Source organism: Schistocerca nitens, chromosome 7 (assembly GCF_023898315.1).
Source record: "Schistocerca nitens isolate TAMUIC-IGC-003100 chromosome 7, iqSchNite1.1, whole genome shotgun sequence".
Taxonomy (NCBI): domain Eukaryota; kingdom Metazoa; phylum Arthropoda; class Insecta; order Orthoptera; family Acrididae; genus Schistocerca; species Schistocerca nitens.
In genome coordinates this window covers 635483698-635506442 of record NC_064620.1, presented here as the reverse complement: position 1 = coordinate 635506442, position 22745 = coordinate 635483698, and the positions used below count along the sequence as shown (strand labels likewise).

General features: G+C 42.8%; 1 protein-coding gene across 2 annotated transcripts in view; it reads left to right on the top strand.

Annotated features, from left to right (window-relative positions):
- Positions 1 to 22442, top strand: part of LOC126194922 (derlin-1) — a 160897-nt gene extending 138455 nt beyond the window's left edge. For both annotated transcript variants that reach the window (XM_049933301.1, XM_049933300.1), the window contains exon 7: positions 21879 to 22442. In XM_049933301.1, coding sequence (XP_049789258.1) covers positions 21879 to 22011 — 133 coding nt within the window. In that variant the 3' untranslated portion in view covers positions 22012 to 22442. The remainder of the gene's footprint in view (positions 1 to 21878) is intronic.
- The last annotated feature ends 303 nt before the right edge of the window (positions 22443 to 22745 follow it).

The window sequence follows — 22745 nt, the reverse complement described above, 5'->3', positions numbered from 1 at the left end:
TACGGAACCTGGCATGTGGTTGGGCATCATCTTCAGCATTGTCGTCATTGGACCCGAAACACTATTGTGAGGCTCAGCTTGCAACAGGAGCCTTTCAAACTAATCGTGTGAACAGCCAACAGCCTACTTGTGGAGGCTGTGGTCTCTCCATTACGGATCAGACACCAACTACAACTTCTCAGTTAGGCTGTAGAGACTTGCAGCTCCCCTAAGCATCCAAACTACCAGTGTCTCTGCTCTGAACTAAACTTCCTCCACTGTTGCCTTTTGTCAGGTAGCAATTGCTTACACCCCCCATGGTGTGTAGCCCGACCTCAGATCTCTGTCGATTTATTGTTTGAATTGAAAGATTCAGTTGACCCCATGGTTTTTTGCTGCCTGCTCCTGGCTGTCATCGGTGCATTTCCGGGTTTGAAGTGGTATACGCGGACAGGTCAGTGGTTGATGGACAAACTGGTTTTGCATACACACACATGCAAGGTACTGTGAACTATACTTCCTGCACTGTCTTCACTGATGAATTGCTAGCCGTCAGACGAGCCCATAGCCATGCTTGTTCTTGCACTTGCAACATGCTTCTATTCTGCAGCAACTCCATGAGCAGACTACAGACCAGTGCTACCCTCATCACCCATTACTCTTAACTATCCAGGATCTTCTTTGTGACCTCTGTGAAGTTGGACAGCCGGTCATCTTTGTGTGGACCCATGGTCGTGTCAAGATATCTGGGAGAGAACATGCCGACTGGTTAACAAAGTTCACTACCCGGATGCCAATTTTGGAAATAGAACTGGACCTTCTTTCGACTCAGTGCCATCAGTTAAGAGGTCTGTAACTCTCAATGGTCCACCCTAAACTCCCCAAACAAACTGAAGGTGATAAAGGAGACCATTAGTTGCAAAGTCTAGCAGAAAGAAGGTTCTGCTGTTAGGTAGTTCCCACGGTAGAGGTGTGGGCCAGCAGTTGCAGGAAGAGTTGGGGAGTGAGTACCAGGCCACCAGCATTGTGAAGCCTAGTGCAGGGTTGGCTCAGGTGACTGAAAGCATAGGGGAGTTATATAAGAATTTTGAGGAGGAGGATCAGGTAGTGATAGTGGGTGGAGCAGGGAACAGTCCCGATAGGGACGGGGAATATGATTTAGGTGGTGACGCTAATGTGAATTTGGTGCAACTGTTTCAGCGTCATGATCGGCCTCACCTTATTGCGGCTGTTAGGTGCGTTAACGTGGGGCTGGGGAGGGCACTGATGGCAGAGGGCATGGGTCACATCTCAGTGGTTCCAGTTGGGTCTATCAGTAGATCGGGTTTGACTAGACATGGCCTGCACCTCAAAAGGTATGGGAAGGGGAGGCTTATAGGTGACAGTGTTGTGGTGGGGGTGGTGGTGGTGTCGTGGAAAAATTCCTGTAGTAGTTTGTGTTAAAGCTGCACATTTTTTTTTAGATTGAAGTCAGCTGATAGGTATACCTGCTTAAAGGAAGTCCCTCTAACTAAGGGCTCACCTTCAGAGGATGTAATGTTTTCAAGTAGAGAAGGGATTAACATATTTCATCAAAATATGAGTTATTAGAGATAAAGTTAGTGAACTGCTTATGGATGTCAACTCTGAAATTATTGGTATATCAGAGCACCACTTAAATAATTTGACAACTCAGAGGCTTCCTTTACCAGGCTACACATTAGCTGACTGTTTCTCGGGGAGTTCCTTGCGGTTTGGGAGAGTGCCTCTGTACGTACAAGAAAAGGCAGTATTCCATTTGAGTCCATAGATGTATCACAACACTGCACTGAACAGATATTTGAATGTTGTGTAGTGTTAGATGAATTTAGTGAAACTAAACTTCTAATTGTTATTGTTTATAGGTCCCCTAACTCCGACTTCAGAGCATTTCTGCTCAATCTAGAGGGTTCTTGATTCACTTTGTAGGAAGTGCCAAAACTAGTTATATGTGGTGACTTCAATATTAATTTGTATATGATTGTGCAAGAGAAAGGATCTTGGTAGATCTCCTAAATTCATTTGATCTGACGCAAACTGTTTTTTCCAACTAGGATGCAAGGGAACAGGAGCACAGCCATAGACAATATTTTTATTCATTCTTCATTATTGGATGGGCATACTGTTAGTTAAAGGGTGAATGGCCTTTAACACTTAAAGGCTTTTGTACTCGAACCAATGTCATATTTAATTACAAACTGTGTAGGAAAGTTAATCCAACAGCAATAGAGAATTTTTAAAACTTGTCAAGGAACAAGAGTGGCAGGATGTTTATAGCGCCGCAAACATAGATGATAAATACAATGCTTTCCTTAACACATTTTTCATGCTCTTTGAGAGTTGCTTTCCATTAGAACATTCTAAACGGGGTACTAGCAGTAATGGGCTGCCCAGGTGGCTGACTAGTGGGACAGGGATATCCTGTATAACAAAGCAGGAATTATATCAAAATGTTAGAAGTAGTCACAATCGAGCTGCAGTAGCCCATTACAAACAGTATTGCAAGGTACTTAAAAATGTTATTAGGAAGGCAGAGAGTATGTGATATGCAAATAGAATAGCTAATTCACAGGATAAAATTAAAACCATATGGCCAGTTGTGAAGGAAGTGTCTGGTCAGCAGCACAAGATCGATGATATAAAGTCAGTTCGCAGTAAAAATATTTTTGTTGCTGATAAATCAGATATATGGTATTTAACAATCATTTTCTGAGCATTGATGGTGAATTAAATAAAAATTTAGTTTCTATAGGGAATCGTATAACTGCCTTTCCAAGATTGATGTCTGAAATGCTTCTGTGACACAGACAAGAGGGAGATTGAATCAATAATTAAATCACTGAAGACTAAAGACTCTCATGGATATGATGGAGTGCCTAGCAGAATATTAAAGTACTGTGCTCCACATTAGCCCTGTATTTAGCCATATTTGTAATTTTTCCTTTAGGAATGGTCAGTTTCCTGAACGATTTAAGTACTCAGTAGTAAAGCCACTTTATAAAAAGGGAGGAAGGGATAATGTAGATAATTTTAGACCTATTTCTATGCCACCAGTGTTTACAAAAGTTATTTGTGTATGTAAGGATAATTGATCATTTTTATATCATTTGCTATCAAATGTACAGTTCGGCTTTAGAAGTTGTTTAACAACTGAAAATGCTATATTCTATTTTCTCTGTGAGGTACTGGATGGGCTAAACAAAAAGTTTCGAATGCTTGGTGTATTTTTTTATTTAACTAAGACGTTTGATTGTGTTGATCACAAAATATTGCTCCACAAGTTGGACCATTACTGAATATGGACAGTAGCTCACAATTACTTTTTGCAACAGGCAGCAAAAATTATTATTCTTAATGTTGATAACAGCTGTGATGTGGGATCAGAGTGGGGTACTGTCAAGTTGGGGGTGCCCCAGGGATCAGTGTTGGGGCCACTCCTGTTCCTTATTTATATAAATGATATGCCCTCTAGTATTACGGGTAACTCTAAAATATTTCTGTTTGCTGATGACACTAGCTTTGGTAGTAAAGGATGTTGTGTGTAACATTGGCTCGGTTTCAAATAATGTAGTACATGACCTCAGTTAATGGCTTGTAGAAAATAAACTAACATTAAATCACAGCAAGATTCAGTTTTTACAGTTTCTAACACACAATTCAACAAAACGTGACGTTTTAATTTCACAGAATGGGCATATGATTAGTGAAACTGAACAGTTCAAATTTCTAGGTGTTCAGATAGATAGTAATCTGTCATGGAAAACCCACGTTCAGGATCTAGTTATAGACTTAATACTGCCATTTTTACTATACGAACGGTATCAGAAGTGAGTGATACTTTGACATGAAAATTAGTCTACTTTCCTTATTTTCATTCACTTATGTCATGTGGTATTATATTTTGGGGTAACTCTTCCCAATCTACAAGGAAATTTTTGGCTCAGAAATGGGCGGTTCGGGCAATAAGTGGTATGAGTTCACAAAACTCTTGATCTCTTGTCGACTTCTGTTCACGAGTCTGGGTATTTTGACATTGGCCTCTCAATACGTATATTCCTTATTGTCATTTCTTGTTACCAATATTAGTTTATTTCCAAGAATAAGCAGCTTTCACTTGGTTAATACTCGGCAGAAATCAAACCTGCATTTGGATCGGACTTCCTTAACTCTAGTGCAAAAAGATGTGCATTATAGGGTCACTCCTTCTGTTCTGTTCTGTTCTGTTGAGGATTCCTTGAAAAATTAAGTTGATTCTTATTATTTTGCTGATAGTGTTTACTTGAACTTATGGACTGACTTTTTTCAGGTTCATGAACATTTATTTTTATCTGTTATTACGTTTATTTTGTAATTTCATGTCCTGACACGTTCCATGACCTTGGAGTGTGGCTCCTCAATTTGGTCCTATGGCACTTGACATGTAAATAAATAAAAAAAAGATGACATGGTTATCTACCTTTCACACTTTTCACAGAGAATCCACCATCTTTTGTTGGCTATGCATAGGGAACACGTGACTGACCCATGGCCACATTCTCTGATGTGAGGATCCACCTTACTGCCTATGTGGTGCCCTGCTTGATAGTGGCCTATATGCCACTACACTGCCCAAATTTGGCTGCTTTGCGGTGATATGTTAACCTTCATGATATGCTTCTTCTGGTGCTAGTGGACAATGCCAAAGTAGCTGACCCCCTTTTTTCATTATTCCCCCCCAAAGGTGGTTTCTGCTTGTCTCTGTAAGGATGGGCCGTTTGACCTCTTTGACTGCCTGAGGGGTTGGAGGGGCACCTCTCACTTACTCTGGATGAGGAGACCCAAGGTGGTCCTTTTTTCATGATCTGGCCTGGCTCCTACCCTTTCCTCCTTTTTATTTTCTTTATTCTTCTATATGTGCTGTTTTTAATGTGTTGTCTTTCCTAAAATTATCATCTTGTGTGCGCTGCTCATTTTCTTGGGCGAGGTAGTGCTGGTCAGATGCAGAGGTTGCATCTCTTATTGCGTATCATGTTCTAGTGTCTTCCAACTGCATGCTGGACATAGCAACTCACCCACCATACTCCCTCTCACTCCTCTCCTAATTCTACTTGCTGTTATGTCTGTGCTATTGTATCTTGGTTACAAGGATTATTCCTGGTTCAATACATCTAGAATGGAGAGACTGATGATCTCACAGAGTGGTCCCTAACTCAGAACTGTGATGAAGGACTGTGTGAAAGTGGGTAGACATCCATGGAGCCCCCACTGATAGAACAAAGGGAAAAAATAAGCCTCCAGGTAGTACCATAGGCCTTTTCCATATTGATGAAGACATCAATAAGGTGTTTGCTTACAAAGGAAAGCTTGTTGAATTACTGCTTCAAGCAGGGTCAGGTTATTGAGTATGGAGTGGTAGCTCCTGAATCCACACTGGGAGCAACTTACTAGAAACCTGGTTTCTAGGACCTTCTAGGTGCTGGTAGACCATACACTCCAGTATCTTTGCTACATAGCTTGAGAGACTAATGTTATGATAACTACCAGAGTTACTCCAATCCTTCCCTGGTTTTAAATTCAGAATTAAAATGGATTCTTCCCACGGGTTGGTAAAGTCTCACGTCATCCAAATTTCATTAAACAGCTGAAGAACGACCGCCTTCGACTGTGGATCCAACTCTTTCAACATGCCATATGTTACCAGGTCACGATCAGGCGTAGTATCATGAGCTACTGACAGTGCAGAATCCAACTATCACAGAGAGAAAGGCTAATTGTATTCTTCAATATTGGTGGAATGGAAATCAAAACCAACCTACCCCTGAGTCTCCTGATAATATAGAACCAACACCCAAAGTTGAGGACCACGTAAGAAGAAAATAAATTCCTAAAGAAGAAAGAAGTTTGTATTCAGGTATGATGAGAGTCATAATAATTACGTAAAAGCAATTGTATTATTTACAGTTAATGAATGTACGGCTGCAGCATGGTAGATACTAGTATTGTATATGCACTAATTCCACAAGTCTAGAGCATAATATGGGAACAGTATTCTTTTGTGTCCAATGTACTTTCAACCAGTTTTTGTAAAAAAAAATTTCTGGTATATAGCCTAACAAGTTGGAAAACCGACCAGAACATCTGGACCTAGATGACAGCCACCAGATGGCATTCCTAATATTTGCGTCAGTGCTAGACACGAATCATACCCCATGCGCCAGCCTGTCAGCACCTATGGCCACATTGTAAAGTTGGCAACGTAAGGGTCCATACCTCGATCGTGTTTAGACTGTGCTTACATATCATTACTTGTATACACCGTTGCTTGCTTTTACATCTCTGGCTATCAATTTGGTTAGCTCTCCAGACTTGTCATTCCGTTGCGTTATATTGTTGTTCAACCATCGTTGTTGTTGTCGTCTTTGGTTGTTTTCGGCGAGTCATCATCAACACCCTCAGCCAGTTGGCCAGCGTCTCTCAGTTGTCAGATTACATTTACTGTAATTTTTTGTCAGGTTATTTTTTTTCAAGCACCATATTACCTTTCTTTTTGCATAATTTTATTTCCTTAGAGTTATGATGAAATGGTAATATCCTTATCAATTAAATTATTTTTGTTGACGTCACATTGATTTACATTTTTGAAAAAATGAAAGTTACTTAAACCTATTAAATTTAATCAGTTGAAGAAAAAATAAAACTCCAATTACACATTTGAAAATGTTTCAAAAGAAAGCCATGTCATAACTTCAGAGGCATTATGATACTGTTCCATCAACACTTCACTGTAATGTGAAGATAATTGCCAGAAGTCTTTAGTTGAATGTGGAAGGCAAATTCACTTAAATACAACGGCAGGTATTGACACTGTCCACGTTTCCTGTTTGTGCAAGGTGGTTTCTTTCCCAGTAAATCTGAAGGGACTTGTTTCCTTTCAGAATATCTACATTTATGAGACCTGTCATTCCAGCTATACATAAAACTCTTTTTCATGTTGTCATTGATTATTGTCATCTTAGGGATGAAATAAGAACCTAGGGCTGTAACATAAACTTGCTTGAATCTGTAGATGTGAGAGTTGTCAGCAGAGTTTGTTGAAGGTGTAGCACACAGCATTTCATCATTTCCTTCACATGTGGCTGAAGTTTTTCAGAGGTTGGGTGATTTAACGCACAAAACTCCAATTTCCCGCACTACTGAAGCCACATTCAGACTCTTAGTTTTATTCACCAACATCAGATTTCACGACTCCTTTGCCTAACAAATTGTATAAAAAAACTTGCATGTTTTGGAGAGTTCTTCAGGAGTTTGAATTAAACAGCATGTTTTTTGTTGCCTACAAGTGTATACATATGAACAACATCGATGACAGGACTTAAGCTGCACAAACATGTAAATTAACATGGTGCCTGCTCAGCTTGATTCTATCATCCAGTCGCAGCATAGGACACATGCTGTCATGCAAATGTGTTTCTGGTGACAGCCTGATCTGAAGTGCAGCTTGAGCTTGAAAGGTGACAATGTGATTGAGAGTTGTCAAAGCCAATGGATGTGGTTCCATAAGGAGCTATCTTACTATTTTTGCAGTTTGATTTTGGCTGATAAAAGCAAACCGAGCACGTGCTGTTAAGTGTTTGAAATACGTAATTTAACTGATACACTTCATTCAAATTATCTCCAAAAATGTCATCCATGGTTTAGTTTGTTGTAGAAATGTGGCAGTAAAAGTAACTTAAGTTACTCTGGAATAGTTAGCTGGAAATAGAGATTTTCGTCTGATATTCCAAAGCTTTTTCCATGTGAAGTGATTGGTCGTTTTGCATGTGAACCTCAACTTGGAGAAAAAAGTAGAGATTCAATTGTTAACAATATCAGTAAACTCGTTCCTTCAGACTGACCATATGTTTCACACAAGAATGTTATTATTTGTGTTTTCATGTTCTGTATGTACATCATGTAGTAGAAAAAACTGTTTTTAAGTTCACAAATTTGAAACTTTGGAGGGAAAGATTTTTTTAGGGGATAATGGAGGGGGCAGAGATTTAGTGTTGTGGATTGGCAAGACAGCCAACCCACTAGGAGGAAGCCGAAAGGCACGCGTTTAAGCTCACGCAGGCTGGCGTGAGGTCTGGAACAGGACACGGAAATGAGAGTAGTAAAAAACGTACGTAGCTTCTGGAATACTTAACTTTAATCCATAATTGGTGAACATCGCTCTTGACGGTACATGTTTTACAGCATCAATAGTGACTGGTAATGGCGCCTTGCTAGGTCGTAGCAAATGACGTAGCTGAAGGCTATGCTAACTATCGTCTCGGCAATTGAGAGCGTAATTTGTCAGTGAACCATCGCTAGCAAAGTCGGCTGTACAACTGGGGCGAGTGCTAGGAAATCTCTCTAGACATGCCGTGTGGCGGCGCTCGGTCTGCAATCACTGATAGTGGCGACACGCGGGTCCGACGTATACTAACGGACCGCGGCCGATTTAAAGGCTACCACCTAGCAAGTGTGGTGTCTGGCAGTGACACCGCATTCCTTCCCCGCAAATCGGCGGACGGTTGTGGCATAAGGCTTCCGCCCGCCGTGGGGAGGACCCCATGTTGACGTATGAGACGAGGTGGGGAACCTAACAACAGGCGAGGCTGTGCCACCCGCACCCTGCTATTCGGACCAAGGGGAGCTAGGAAACGCCTGAAAACCAGCTCCAGGGTGCACGCCAACATGCGGTGTATGCACCCGTAGAGAGACAGGAGGGGCCGAAGGGTCGACCTCCATCGGACCGGGGCACCCGACGGGCGAAGACGACATATGGTCCGGAGCGGGCAAGAGTTCAATAGCGGAGGACAACTGGTCACGGGAAGTGATCGGTGGCGCGTGACCCATGGAGGCGCCCGGCGGTAGCAGCGACACGTCCACTGCGGGCATCGCCGGCGGGAGAAAATGCGGCGGCGGCGGCGCGTTGCCATGGGGCAAAATGGAAGGCATCGTCGGTCACACCTGGGGCTGAGGTGAGCCAGTAGATGGGTCCCCAGGGCACTGACCGGACGGCACCATCGCTGAAAGCAGACGGGGAGTGGCAGATCCCGTGCGACGGCAGAGGCGCAGCTGATTGAGATGCCGACGCACCTCATCAGTGGCCCCCAAAACCAGATACATCACGCGGCCGAGGCAGCGAAGAATGCGCCCTTCGAGCCAACACCGTGAACCTCGATATTTGCGGTAGTAGACAACGTCGCCTGGGGCAAAAGCAGGTGTCTGCCATTACACAGGAACCTGATGCGGCAGATGTAGCAAAGACATCAAGGTTCGATGGGGCGACCGTGGAGCAATTCAGCCGGCGAGCGACCATCTCGGGCCTGAGAGTGATACGAGGACAAAAAGAGCAATAACGCGTCCTCCCGAGAATGCGACTCTTTCAAATTCAACATCTGTGACTTGAAAGTCCGGACCAATCGTTCAGCGGCACCGTTTGAGTGTGGCGAAAACGGTGCGGACGCCAGATGTTGAATACCATTGGCCTTGCAGAATGACTGAAATTCTGCGGACATGAATTGTGGGCCATTGTCGGAAACAATAGTCTGCGGAAGACCTTAAATGCAAAAGATAGCAGATAACGCTTGGATGGTGGCAGAAGACGTCGTGGAAGACATCCGGACAACAAAAGGAAAATTACTGAATGAATCGACCAGAACCAAGCATCGAGCATTCCAGAATGGACCAGCAAAATCGATGTGTAAGTGTTGCCAAGGGGTAGTGGCTTTCGGCCCTGCAAAGAATTTCCGTGGTGGTGCGGATTGTTGTTCGGCACATGCCATGCAAGAAGAGCACATTTGTGTAATTGCAGCATCGATTCCGAACCAAGTACAGTGCTGACGAGCAAGTTGTTTTGTTCTCACTATACCCCAATGTCCTTGGTGGAGAAGTCGTAAGACAGAGGACTGTAACGAATGTGGGACCACGACCCTGGACTGCTCATTATCAGAACGCAACAGCAAAACACCACGTCGTACAAAAAGTCTCTCCTTGTGAGCAAAAAATCGGCGAACCAACGGATCCCCGATCCGTAACTTTGACAAGGGCCACTGAGTAGCAACGAAACGCAGAACGGTAGCCAGGACAGGGTCGGCAGCTGTGGCTGTAGCTACACGACGAAAATCAATCGGAAACGATTTGACCACGTCATGGGTTTCCGAATCAATGAACATGCAAGCAAGTTCGGAGGAATCGAATGCTCTATCCTCAGCAGCAGGCAAACGGGACAACGCATCGGCGTTTCCATGCTTAGCAGTGGACTGATACAAGATATCGTAGCGGTACTGCGAGAGGAAAATAGACCAGCGAATGAATTTCTGCGCTGTACATGGAGGTACAGGCTTGGTCGGATGAAAAAGCGATGCCAAAGGTTTGTGGTCTGTGATGATGGTAAAGTGACGACCATACAATAAATCATGAAACTTTGTAACACCAAATACGAGAGCCAATGCTTCTTTCTCGATCTGTGAATAATTTCTTTGCGCAGATGAGAGCAACTTGGACGCAAAGGCAATAGGGCGATCGTGCGAACCATCTTTGTGCGCAAGCACAGCACCGATCCCGAAATCCGATGCATCCACCATCAACAAAAGGGGCTTCCGGGGATCGAATGGCGTAAGGCAAGTATTGGAAAGCAACGCCGATTTCAACTGGCGAAAGGCGCGTTCGCATTCCGTCGTCCAGACGAACGGAACACCTTTATGGCGTAAGCGATGAAGCGGAGCTGAAAGGGAAGAGGCGTGGCGCACATAGCGATGATGATGATAATTGATTTTTCCCAGCACACTCTGTAGCTGCTTCAAATTCTGCGGCGAAGGCAAGTCTTGTGTGGCACGGAGGTGCTCTGGACTGGGATGTATGCCTTGGGCATTGATTACATGTCCCAGATAGGGTAAGTCACGAGCAAAAAACACACATTTGTCCTTCCGCAAGCGAAGACCATTTTGTCGCAAGACCTGAAATAATGTTCTGAGATTGACTAAATGTTCTTCTTCTGTCTTTCCGGAGATCACAATATTGTCCAGATAGTTTGCTGCAGTAGGGACCAACGCACAAACAGTTTGTAGATATTGCTGAAACAATGCAGGTGTGGATGCACACCCGAATGGCAGTCGTTTGAATCGATACAACCCAAGATGCGTGTTAACCACCAAAACGCGCTGGGATTCTTCGTCCACCGGTATTTGCAAGTACGCATCTGCTAGGTCCAACTTCGAAAAATATTTACCCGGGCACAGTTTGTCAAAAAGATCTTCTGGGCGGGGTAAAGGAAAAGTTGCGATCACTAGTTGTGGATTCACTGTTGCCTTGAAGTCCACACAAAGTCTCAATTTTCTGGAAGGTTTTTGCAAAATTACTAAGGGTGATGCCCAAATAGAAGCCTGCACACGTTCAGTTACACCTTGTGATTCCAAATCGTGTAATGTTTTTGCGACCGCATCACGCAATGCGTGGGGAACATTGCACGCTCTGAAAAATTTCGGTTGCGCGTGGGCTTTCAGTTCCAAATGTGCTGTATAGTTCTTAGCGCAACCAAGGTCCGGTGCAAAAATGTCTGCAAACTCTTCACATAGACGAGAAACACTGTCTGAAGGCACAGTCTGGTTCACTGATAGGACCTGATTTACTATAGACAAGTTAAACAACTGAAACAAATCGAAACCAAACAAGTGCAGAAGAAGAACGAAGGACGTAAAATGACACAAGTTTTGTTTGTCCTTTGTATGTTGCATGAAGGCTGCACTGTCCTAACACAGGGAGCCCGTGACCTGAATATGTAGTTAGCTTAACATTTGCTGCACGCAACGGAGGTGTGTCCAGCTGGTTGTATGTGTGTTGATTGATCAGTGAAACTGCAACTCCTGTATCGAGCTGGAATGGTATCACTTTGCCGTTAACGTGCAAATCTACAAAAAGTTTATTGTCCTGCTGACGACAAGAGCGACTGTCTCGTGCAACGTGAACTGACACTGGTACAAAATCACTTGCGACTTGACGGGATTTCCGGCGATGTCGACGCACACTATTTGTGGGATGAACACAGTCACTGGTAGAGAGAGTGGCACTGGGCGGAGTGGAATGAACTACATGAATTTCCATGGGCGAAGTTTCACGAGCCGGAGTATCCTTGGTTCGATTCCGGCGCAAAGCAAAGGGCCTGGAATGGTTGTGAGCTTCCGATTGGAGCTTTTTCTGGCAAACACTTTGAACATGTCCTTTTTTATTACAGAAAAAGCAAATAGCTTGGCGTGACGGGCAATTCTCACGCGAATGTCTAGTAGCACACCGCAGGCATGATTTCACTGCATTTGCTTGCTGGCGTGGTACACGTGGCTGAGAGCCAGGCGGCTTTGGCGCAGCCGGGTGTGAGGACTGTTTACTGTTCCGTGCAGCTCGCCCGGCGGGCCAGTTAACCTGACACACGGGTGGCGAAGTTTCAAATGATTGCTGGGCAAAGTCAAGTGTGTCCTGCCGATCCAATATGTCCATCACTTGTTGAAGGGAGGGATTGACTAGCTTCAAAATCTGTTCCCTTATACGAACATCAGAAACGTTCTGTGCAATTGCATCACGTACCATAGTATCTGAATAAGGGAGTCCACATTGACACTCAAAAGCACAATCCCTAGTAAGGACTTGCAAGGTTGCAACCCACTCCCGATTAGTCTGACCTGCCGTACGTTTTGTACGAAAGAAGGTATACCTTTTTGCAACTACATTGACTGATTCTTTGAAATATGCGTCTAATGCAGACAAAAGTTCATCGTAGGACAGAGTTGCTACGTCACGTCGGGGAAACAATTTCACTATCACACGGTAGGTGGACACTCCTACACAAGAAAGCAAAAAAGGCTGCCGATCAATACCTTGAATTCTGTAGGCGGCGAGATGGAATCCAAATTGGCGTGACCACTCCGTCCAGCTTTCCAGTGCAGCATCAAAAGGACGAAAAGGTGGTGCAACTGTGTGTTGTGGCTGCGGTAGCGGTGGAACGGCGGCTGCTGCATCGTTTTGCATTGCACGTTGACCCTGGATGAGCTGTCCAAGGGCATCCAGTAAGGCCTGCGTCTGCTGATTCTGTAAGCGATGAAATTCGGACAGTACATCTGGAGATTGTGGCGAAGCCATTACACAAGTAAATCAGGGCAGTATAGTTATGAACGCGAAGTGGCCTCGTCGCCACTTGTTGTGGATTGGCAAGACAGCCAACCCACTAGGAGGAAGCCGAAAGGCACGCGTTTAAGCTCACGCAGGCTGGCGTGAGGTCTGGAACAGGACACGGAAATGAGAGTAGTAAAAAACGTACGTAGCTTCTGGAATACTTAACTTTAATCCATAATTGGTGAACATTGCTCTTGACGGTACATGTTTTACAGCATCAATAGTGACTGGTAATGGCGCCTTGCTAGGTCGTAGCAAATGACGTAGCTGAAGGCTATGCTAACTATCGTCTCGGCAATTGAGAGCGTAATTTGTCAGTGAACCATCGCTAGCAAAGTCGGCTGTACAACTGGGACGAGTGCTAGGAAATCTCTCTAGAGCTGCCGTGTGGTGGCGCTCGGTCTTCAATCACTGATAGTGGCAACACGCGGATCCTACGTATACTAACGGACCGCGGCCGATTTAAAGGCTACCACCTAGCAAGTGTGGTGTCTGGCGGTGACACCACATTTAGCAACCAGATTTTAAATTGTATGATATGTCCAGAGGAAGATATGGACTCTGACCACAATTTATTGGTTATGAACTGTAGATTAAAACTGAAGAAATTGCAAAAAGGTAGGAAATTAAGGAGGTGGGACTGGATAAGATGAAAGAACCAGAGGTTGTTAAAGAGTTTCAGAGGGAGCAATAGGCAACAGATGAGTAGAAGAGGGGAAAGGAATAGAGAAAAAGATGAATGTGAAGCTTTAAGAGATGAAATAGTGAAGGCAGCAGAGAATCAAATTAGTAAAAAGACAAGGCATAGTAGAAATCCTTAGAAAATCGCAAGATATGTTGAATTTAATTGATGAAAAATGGTTCAAATGGCTCTGAGCACTATGGGACTCAACTTCTGAGGTCATTAGTCCCCTAGAACTTAGAACTAGTTAAACCTAACTAACCTAAGGACATCACACACATCCATGCCCGAAGCAGGATTCGAACCTGCGACCGTAGCGGTCTCGCGGTTCCAGACTGCAGCGCCTAGAACCGCACGGCCACTTCGGATGGCTTAATTGATGAAATGAGAAAATATAAAAATGCAGCAAATGAAACAGATGAAAGCGAAAACCAGCGTTTAAAAAATTATATTGACACAGAGTGGAAAATGGCTAAGCAGGAATGGCTAGAGGACAAAAGTAAATATTTAGAAGCATTTTCACTAGGGTAAGATAGATACTGCCTACAGGAAGATTAAGAGGCCTATGGAGAAAAGAGAAGCAGCTGTATGAATATCAAGAGCTTAGATACAAAAAAGTTTAAAGCAAAGACGGAAAACTGAGAGGTGGAAGGAGCATATAAAGGGTCTGCACAAAGGTGATGAATTGAACACAATATTACAGAAAGGGAAGTGGATGTAAATGAAGCTGAGATGGGAGATACGATACTGAGCGAATAATTTGACACATCTCTGAAGGATCTAAGCTGAAACAAGGCCTTGGGGGTTGATGATATTCAGAATTACTGACAGCTTTGGGAGAGCCAGCCATGACAAAACTCTTCTGTCTGGTGTGTAAGATGTGTGAGACAGGTAAAATACCCCCAGATTTAAAGAAGAATGTAGTAATTCCAATTCCAAAGAAAGCAGATGCTGACAGGTATGAAAATTACTGAACTGTCAGTTTACTAACAAGGGAACCTCCCCATCGCACCCCCCTCAGATTTAGTTATAAGTTGGCACAGTGAATAGGCCTTGAAAAACTGAACACAGATCAATCGAGAAAACAGGAAGAAGTTGTGTGGAACTATGAACAAATAAGCAAAATATACAAACTGAGTAGTCCATGTGCAAGATAGGCAACATCAAGGACAGTATGAGCCGAGGAACGCCGTAGTCCCGTGGTTAGTGTGAGCAGCTGCGGAACGAGAGGTCCTCGGTTCAAGTCTTCCCTCGAGTGAAAATTTTACTTTATTTATTTTCGCAAAATTATGATCTGTCCGTTCGTTCATTGACGTCTCTGCTCACTGTAATAAGTTTAGTGTCTGTGCTTTGCGACCACACTGCAAAAGCGTGCAACCGTGCAATTAGTAGACGCTTTTGTGGTGCGGTCGCAAAGCACAGACACTAAACTTATTACAGTGAACAGAGACGTCAATGAACGAACGGACAGATCATAACTTTGCGAAAATAAATAAAGTAAAATTTTCACTCGAGGGAAGACTTGAACCAAGAACCTCTCGTTCCGCAGCTGCTCACGCTAACCACGGGACCACGACACTCCTCGGCTCACACTGTCCTTGATGTTGCCTATCTTGCACATGGACTACTCAGTTTGTATATTTTGCTTATTTGTTCATAGTTCCGCACAACTTCTTCCTGTTTTCTCGATTGATCTGTGTTCAGTTTTTCAAGGCCTATCCACTGTGCCAACTTATAACTAAATCTGAGGGGGGTGCGATGGGGAGGTTCCCTTGTAAGTCATGATTGCAAAATACTAACGTGAATTCTTTACAGAAGAATGGAATAGCTGGTAGAAGCTGACCTTGGGGAAGATTAGGTTGGATTCTGCAGAAATTTAGGAACACACAAGGCAGTACTGGTCCTACATCTTATCTTAGAAGGTAGCTTACAGAAAGACAAAGCTACATCTGTAGCGTTTGAGAAAGCTTTTAACAGTGTTAACTGGACTATTCTCTTTGAAATTCTGAAGGTACCAGGGGTGAAATACAGGGAGCCTTTCCCCAATGTTATTCAAATTATTCAATTTGTAAATTGAACAAGCAGTAAAGGAAACCAAATAAAAATTTGGCGTAGGAATTGAAGTTCAGGGAGAAGAAATAAAAATGTTGAAGTTTGCCCGTGACATTGTAATTATGTCGGACATCAAAGGATTTGGAAGATCATTTGAACAGAATGGACAGTGTCCTGAAAGGAGGATATAAGATGAACATAAACAAAAGCAAAACAAGGATAATGGAATGTAGTCAAATGAAATCAGGCTATGCCGAGGGAATTAGATTAGGAAATGAGACACTTAAAGCAGTAGATAAGTTTTGCTATTTGTGTAGGAAAATAACTGATACTGTTTCATTAGAGTACTTGATAGATTTTATATATAAGACCTTGGTACAAACTACCCAAAGATGACCTGCTCTCACAATATAAGAACAAATGTTTAAAAGTTATTTTAAAGAAACTACATACTGTCATATTTACACCAATGATGAATGATAATTAAATATAATTGAGAACAAAAGCACATGCAGGTTAACTAACAAATTTCTGTAAAATAATTATGATCTTCCTAGTTGTAAGTATATCAAAACATGGGCCTTACATATAAGAACTTTGCAACTGCTCGAAAGTAACCTTCTCACAAAATAGCGTATAACATCACAGATTTATTTTACACTACTGACCATTAAAATGACGTGCTACAGACGTGAAATTTAGCCAACAGGAAGAAGATGCTGTGATATGCAAATGATTAGCTTTTCAGAGCATTCATACAAGGTTGGCGCCGGTGGCGACATCTACAACGTGCTGACATGAGGAAAGTTTCCAACCGATTTCTCATACACAAACAGCAGTTGACCGGCGTTGCCTGGTGAAACGTTGTTGTGACGTCTCTTGTAAGGAGGATAAATGCGTACCATCACGTTTCCGACTTTGATAAAGATCTGATTGCAGCCGATCGCGATTGTGGTTCATTGTATCGCGACATTGGTGAGTCAACAGATGGGGACATTCGCAAGACAACAACCATCTGCACGAACAGTTCGACGACGTTTGCAGCAGCATGGACTGTCAGCTCAGAGACCGGGCTGCAGTTACCCTTGACGCTGCATCACAGACAGGAGCGCCTGCGATGGTGTACTCGACGATGAACCTGGGTGCGCGAATGGCAAAACGTTATTTTTGGGATGAATCTAGGTTCTGTTTACAGCATCATGATGGTCGCATCCATGTTTAACGACATTGCGGTGAACGCACATTGGAAGCATGTATTTGTCATTGCCATACTGCCGTATCACCTGGCATGATGGTACGGGGTGCCATTGGTTACACATCTCGGTCATCTCTTGTTCGCATTGACGGCACTTTGGACAGTGGATGTTACATTTCAGATGTGTTACGACCCGTGGCTCTACCCTTTATTCGATCCCTGCAAAACCCTACATTTCAGCAAGATAATGCACGACCGCATGTTGCAGGTCCTGTACGGGCCTTTCTGAATACAGAAAATGTTCGACTGCTGCCCTGGCCAGCACATTCTCCAGATCTCTCATCAATTCAAAACATCTGGTCAATGGTGGCCGAGCAACTGGCTCGTCACAATACGCCAGTCACTACTCTTGATGAACTGTGGTATCGTGTTGAAGCTGCATGGGCAGCTGTACCTGTACACGCCATCCAAGCTTTGTTTGACTCAATGCCCGGGCATATCAAGGCCGTTATTATGGCCAGAGGTGGTTGTTCTGGTTACTGATTTCTCAGGATCTATGCACCCAAATTGCGTGAAAATGTAATCCCAGGTCAGTTCTTGTATAATATATTTGTCCAATGAATACCCGTTTATCATCTGCATTTCTTGTTGGTGTAGCAATTTTAATGACCAGTAGTGTATGAGTATAATATGTAGTCATAGGAGCAAAGACATAATAGCATAATTTACTACTAAAAGTCATCCGTAAAGTAAGTTATAATGAGCCAATATATTACAGATATGACTTATTTCGACATAAAAAAATTATAAGTTTCACTAATGTATACAACGTATAATGCGTTAGTTTTAGATACTTGAAAATGGTACAAGGCCAAAATTGTACAATTATACATGAAATAAAGAGAATGGCAGCTAAAGCCATAATGAAATCTTTCAAAAAACTGATATTGGCTGAAGTGGGGAGGATATAAAATGGACATTGGCAATGGCAAGAAAAGAATTTGTGCAGAAGAGACATTTAGTAACATGGGATATAGGCTGAAGAGCCAAAAAACTGGTACACCAGCCTAATATTGTATAGTGCCGCCACAAGCATGCAGAAGTGTTGGAACACGACTTGGCGTGGACTCGACTAATGTCTGACGTAGTGCTGGAGGGAGTTGTCACCATGGATCCTGCAGGGCTGCCTATAAATCCTTAAGAGTACGAGGGGGTGGACATCTCTTCTGAACAGGACGTTGCAGGGCACCCCAGATATTCTCAATAAGGTTTATGTCTGGGGAGTTTGGTGGCCATTGGAAATGTTTAAACTCAAAAGTGTGTTCCTGGAGCCACTCTGTAGCAATTCTGGATGCTTGGGGTGTCGCATTGTCCTGCTGGAATGCACGATAAACATGAGTGGATGCAGATGATCAGAGAGGATGCTTATGTATGTGTCACCTGTCAGCCACGTCTAGACGTATCGGGGGTCCCGTATCACTCCAACTGCACATACGCAGCACCATTACAGAGCCTCCACCAGCTTGAACAGTCCCCTGTTGACATGCAGGGTCCATGTATTCATGAGGTTTTCTCCATACTCGTACATGTCGATCCACTTGATACAATTTTCCAATCGTCAACAGTCCAATGTCGGTGTTGACAGGCTCAGGCAAGGCACAAAGCTTTGTGTCGTGCAGTCATAAAGGGTACGTGAGTGGGCCTTCAGCTCTGAAAGCCCATATCTATGATGTTTCATTGAATGATTTGCACGTTGAGACTTGTTGATGGCCCAGTATTGAAATCTGCAGCAATTTGCAGGAGGATTGCACTTCTGTCACATTGAAAGATTCTCTTCAGTCATAGTTGGTCCCATTCTTACAGGATCTTTTTCTGGCTGCGGTGATGTCGGAGATTTAATGTTTTACTGGATTCCTGTTATTCACAGTACTCGTCTGAAATGGTTGTATGGGAAAATCCCCACATCCCCACTTCCTTGCTACCTTGAAGATGATGTGTTCAGACTCAATTAAATCTTCATAATGTACCACTGTAGCAGCAGTAACCAATCTAACAACTGCACCAGACACTTGTTGTCTTATATAGGCATTGCTGACTGTAGTGCCATATTCTGCCTGTTTACATATCTCTGTATTTGAATATGCATGCCTATACCAGTTTCTTTGGCGCTTCACTGTAGATTTAAGTGTTAGGAAGTATTTTCTGTAGATATTTGTTTGGAGTGTAGCCAGCCACATATGGAAGTGAAACATGGACAATAAACAGTTTAGACAAAAAGAAAACAGAAGCTCTCAAAATTTTGTGCTATGGAAGAATGTTGAAAATTATATGTGTTGATCACATAACCACTGAGGAGGTATTGAGTAGAATTGGGCAGACAAGAAATTTGTGGCACAGTTTCACCAAAAGTAGGGATCAGTTGATAGGACACATTCTGAGACACCAAGGCATCACCAATTTGGTAATGGAGATAAGTGTCGGGGGGTAGAAATCATGGAGTGAGACCAAAAGATGAGTACAGTAAATAGATAGGGAAGGATGTAGGTTGCAGTCGTTATTCAGAGGTGAAGAGGCTCGTACAGAATAGAGTAGCATGGAGACCTGTATCAAACCAGTCTTCAGGCTGAAAACAACAACAACAACAACAACAACAACAACAATAATAATAATAATAATAATAATAATAATAATGGAGTATGGTGGTCAGCAAGTTAAAAAAAAAGTATTTTCAATCATTTCTATTATATGTAAGCCACAAACTTTCTCTAGGCTGCTCATAGTACACTCCTGTTCAGAAAAACTTGAATAATTAGAGATAGGACATTCATATTCACAAGACACGTACAATAGTAAGTTCTGCAGAAATTATTAGCATTTGTCACCTCATTTCAGTATGTGTGCTGTTGCCTAGTAGGCACAGCATCCACCATGGGACCTAATAACATGTTCCTAGTTAGCTAGCATCCTGTGGTATAGGAAATAAACAGAACCTGGATTTGTCGGAGAACACTATCTGATGCCATTCCTTTCTCCAGTGACGTCGTTCTATACACCATTGCCATCTTGCATGTTTCTGCACATTCATCAAAGATAGGAAAGAAGTGGACGATGCACACAGAACCCTTGCTGGAATAAACGGCGACGGACTGTCACCCCTGATAGTGTACAATGTGTTAAACTGTTCCACTGTTGCAACAGACCCGAGGAGGACACAGATCTGTCCTGAAATGCAATTCAGTTGAAGTGTTGATCTTGTCGTGGTGTGGTGTGGTGTGGTGTGGGTGGTGCGACCTGACCCATCTCGTCGTGTTCTGCGGCCTTCCATAAATCATTCTGCATACAAACCTTGCCGCTCGTATGGAATGAGATGTGCAATTTCCCAGATAGATGCATCACATTCTCTCATGCCAATAATGCGCCCTCTTTCAAACTCATTTATGTGATGGTACGGTTCGAGCATATGTCTACGAGGCATCCTGCATGTCTGCTCAAGTCACACTGATCCATTACGTTCAGTTTATAGCAACAACAAGAGCTGCTGGCACATTTAATGCTAAGTGGTGGTGTGCCACACTATTGATGTTCACCTTGAACCCATGGGCTGATGTGGTTCTAGTGTTAATCATTTCTACAGAATGTACTGATGTACATGCCCTGTGAAATTGAACATCCTGTATCTTGTGTTCAGGGTGTTCTGTCTTTCCTGAACATGAGTGTATGTTACTCGCCTTACTGAAACTCTTTCATCATGTGATTTGGTGACTTTCCATTTTTTACAAAGTTGGTATCAACATTTTGAAGACGAAGACCGAGCACAGCTCAGGTCACATTGTGTCAAAAAGAGCATGCCCGAATACAGGTCAAGCATTGGTTTTCTTGATGAACGAGCCACATATCACTCAAAAACTGGACTTGTTTCATACAAGAAAAATGTACGGATGTCTCGATAACTGTCCTTCAACTGGTGCTATCTTTTATTGTCTGTTTCTGTATTTATTTCAAAAGAAACATTAGTGGATGTAACAGCTGCTGTTGCGATGGATGAGCCGATACGGTCAATTTGATATTTGTTAGATTTTGGAGTTTGCTGTAATTCTGCTACAGATATGTAACATTTATTGAGTGGTGATGAGCTGCAGGTAGGCACAACAAAAAGACTGACAGCAACCAAGCTTTCGGCCAAAAAGCCAGGAAGGCCTACATTAGAAGTACGCACGCGCGCGTGCGTGCGCACGGCCATAGTCTGTGGCTGTTGAGGCCAGACTGTGAGCAGCACTGCATAATGGGAGAAACAACCCAGTAGTGTGGGTAAGGAGGAGGCTGGGGCAGGTTGGGGGAAGGATAGCAGGATAGGGGTGGAGGGGCAGTAATGTGCTGCTTGTGGGAGCATACAAGGATGAGGTAGGGAGAGGGTAGGGCAACTGACAGTGGATTGAGTGTTGCATTTGCAGCAAAGTGTTAAGTGTGAGTAGTATATAAATTTCATAATCTCATTTAAAACGTATTTGTAAGGACCTACCATACAGCTAGTCTGTGGTATTGTACAGTTTGAACCATAATGTCTTTTGAAACTATGTAAATTGTTTGTTGTACAAATATTTACAGGAAATACTGCAAATTATAATTATTTAATATTTGTAACCAGTTTATTCGATTCTCTTCAGTCACATTTGACACACTGCAGCTGAAAGCAGTAATGATATGTCAGTCTTACATTCTGTTATAATTAGATGTGGGGCTTCAGGGCAACGTTAGTTTTTTTTATTTTTTTCTCCCTTTCAGCTACAGGTGGTTCCCAAACAGACAAGGATCGGTGCACGGTTTTGGTGTCCCACCACAGAGCCGGCGGCCAATGGCCGATCCTCCAGGGGGGCGCCACAACTGGGGCCGTGGATATGTTCTTGGCGAGGAATGAGCGAGCTGCATGGAGCTATCATAAAGCAAATTTATTAAAATCTTATTTTCCTAAAAGATGTTTGTTTTGCTTACAGTGTATAATATTTTAATAACTTGTTAGGTGAATTAAGGTTTCAAGACAAATAACATGTGCTGGCATAAATCTTGTTTTATTGAGGATTGTTCAGTGTGCAGTTTATTATCTTTCATGAGAGGGAGAGATAATGTTTGTCATCTTAGGTATTATTTCTGTACAGTTACTTAACCACTTAAAGGCATAAGTAATACTAAATGCAGAAAAAGGATTATTTGTTTTACACTTCCAGAGCAACTTACTGAAAGTGCAAGTACTATTCAGTAGTGAAAATAAAGGTTGTAAAAGAACAGTGATGTGTATGTATGAAAGTGAAAAAAAGTAAAAAATAAAATAAAAAATAGACAATATTCTAACATTGTCAGTATTCTTTCCTTAAAAATTATTTAGTAAGCCATTTCAAACCTTTAGCGTTTTGTTGTGGCCTCCATGTGTGTTACGGAGGGTGCATGCTGCAGTAGCTTTGGAAATAAGTCCACGTAATGACCAATCACTATTCTACCATTTTTATTTAAGTGCACAAGATGGTTACCAAAGAATGTACTCGCATGCTAATACTTGCAGAGACGTGATAATCTTTTTTTCCTCATTATCCTAACGATAGGTGGGTCTAAGGATCTGAGCAGAGTAACCTCTCCTTCTATAAGCTTTCTTGACCT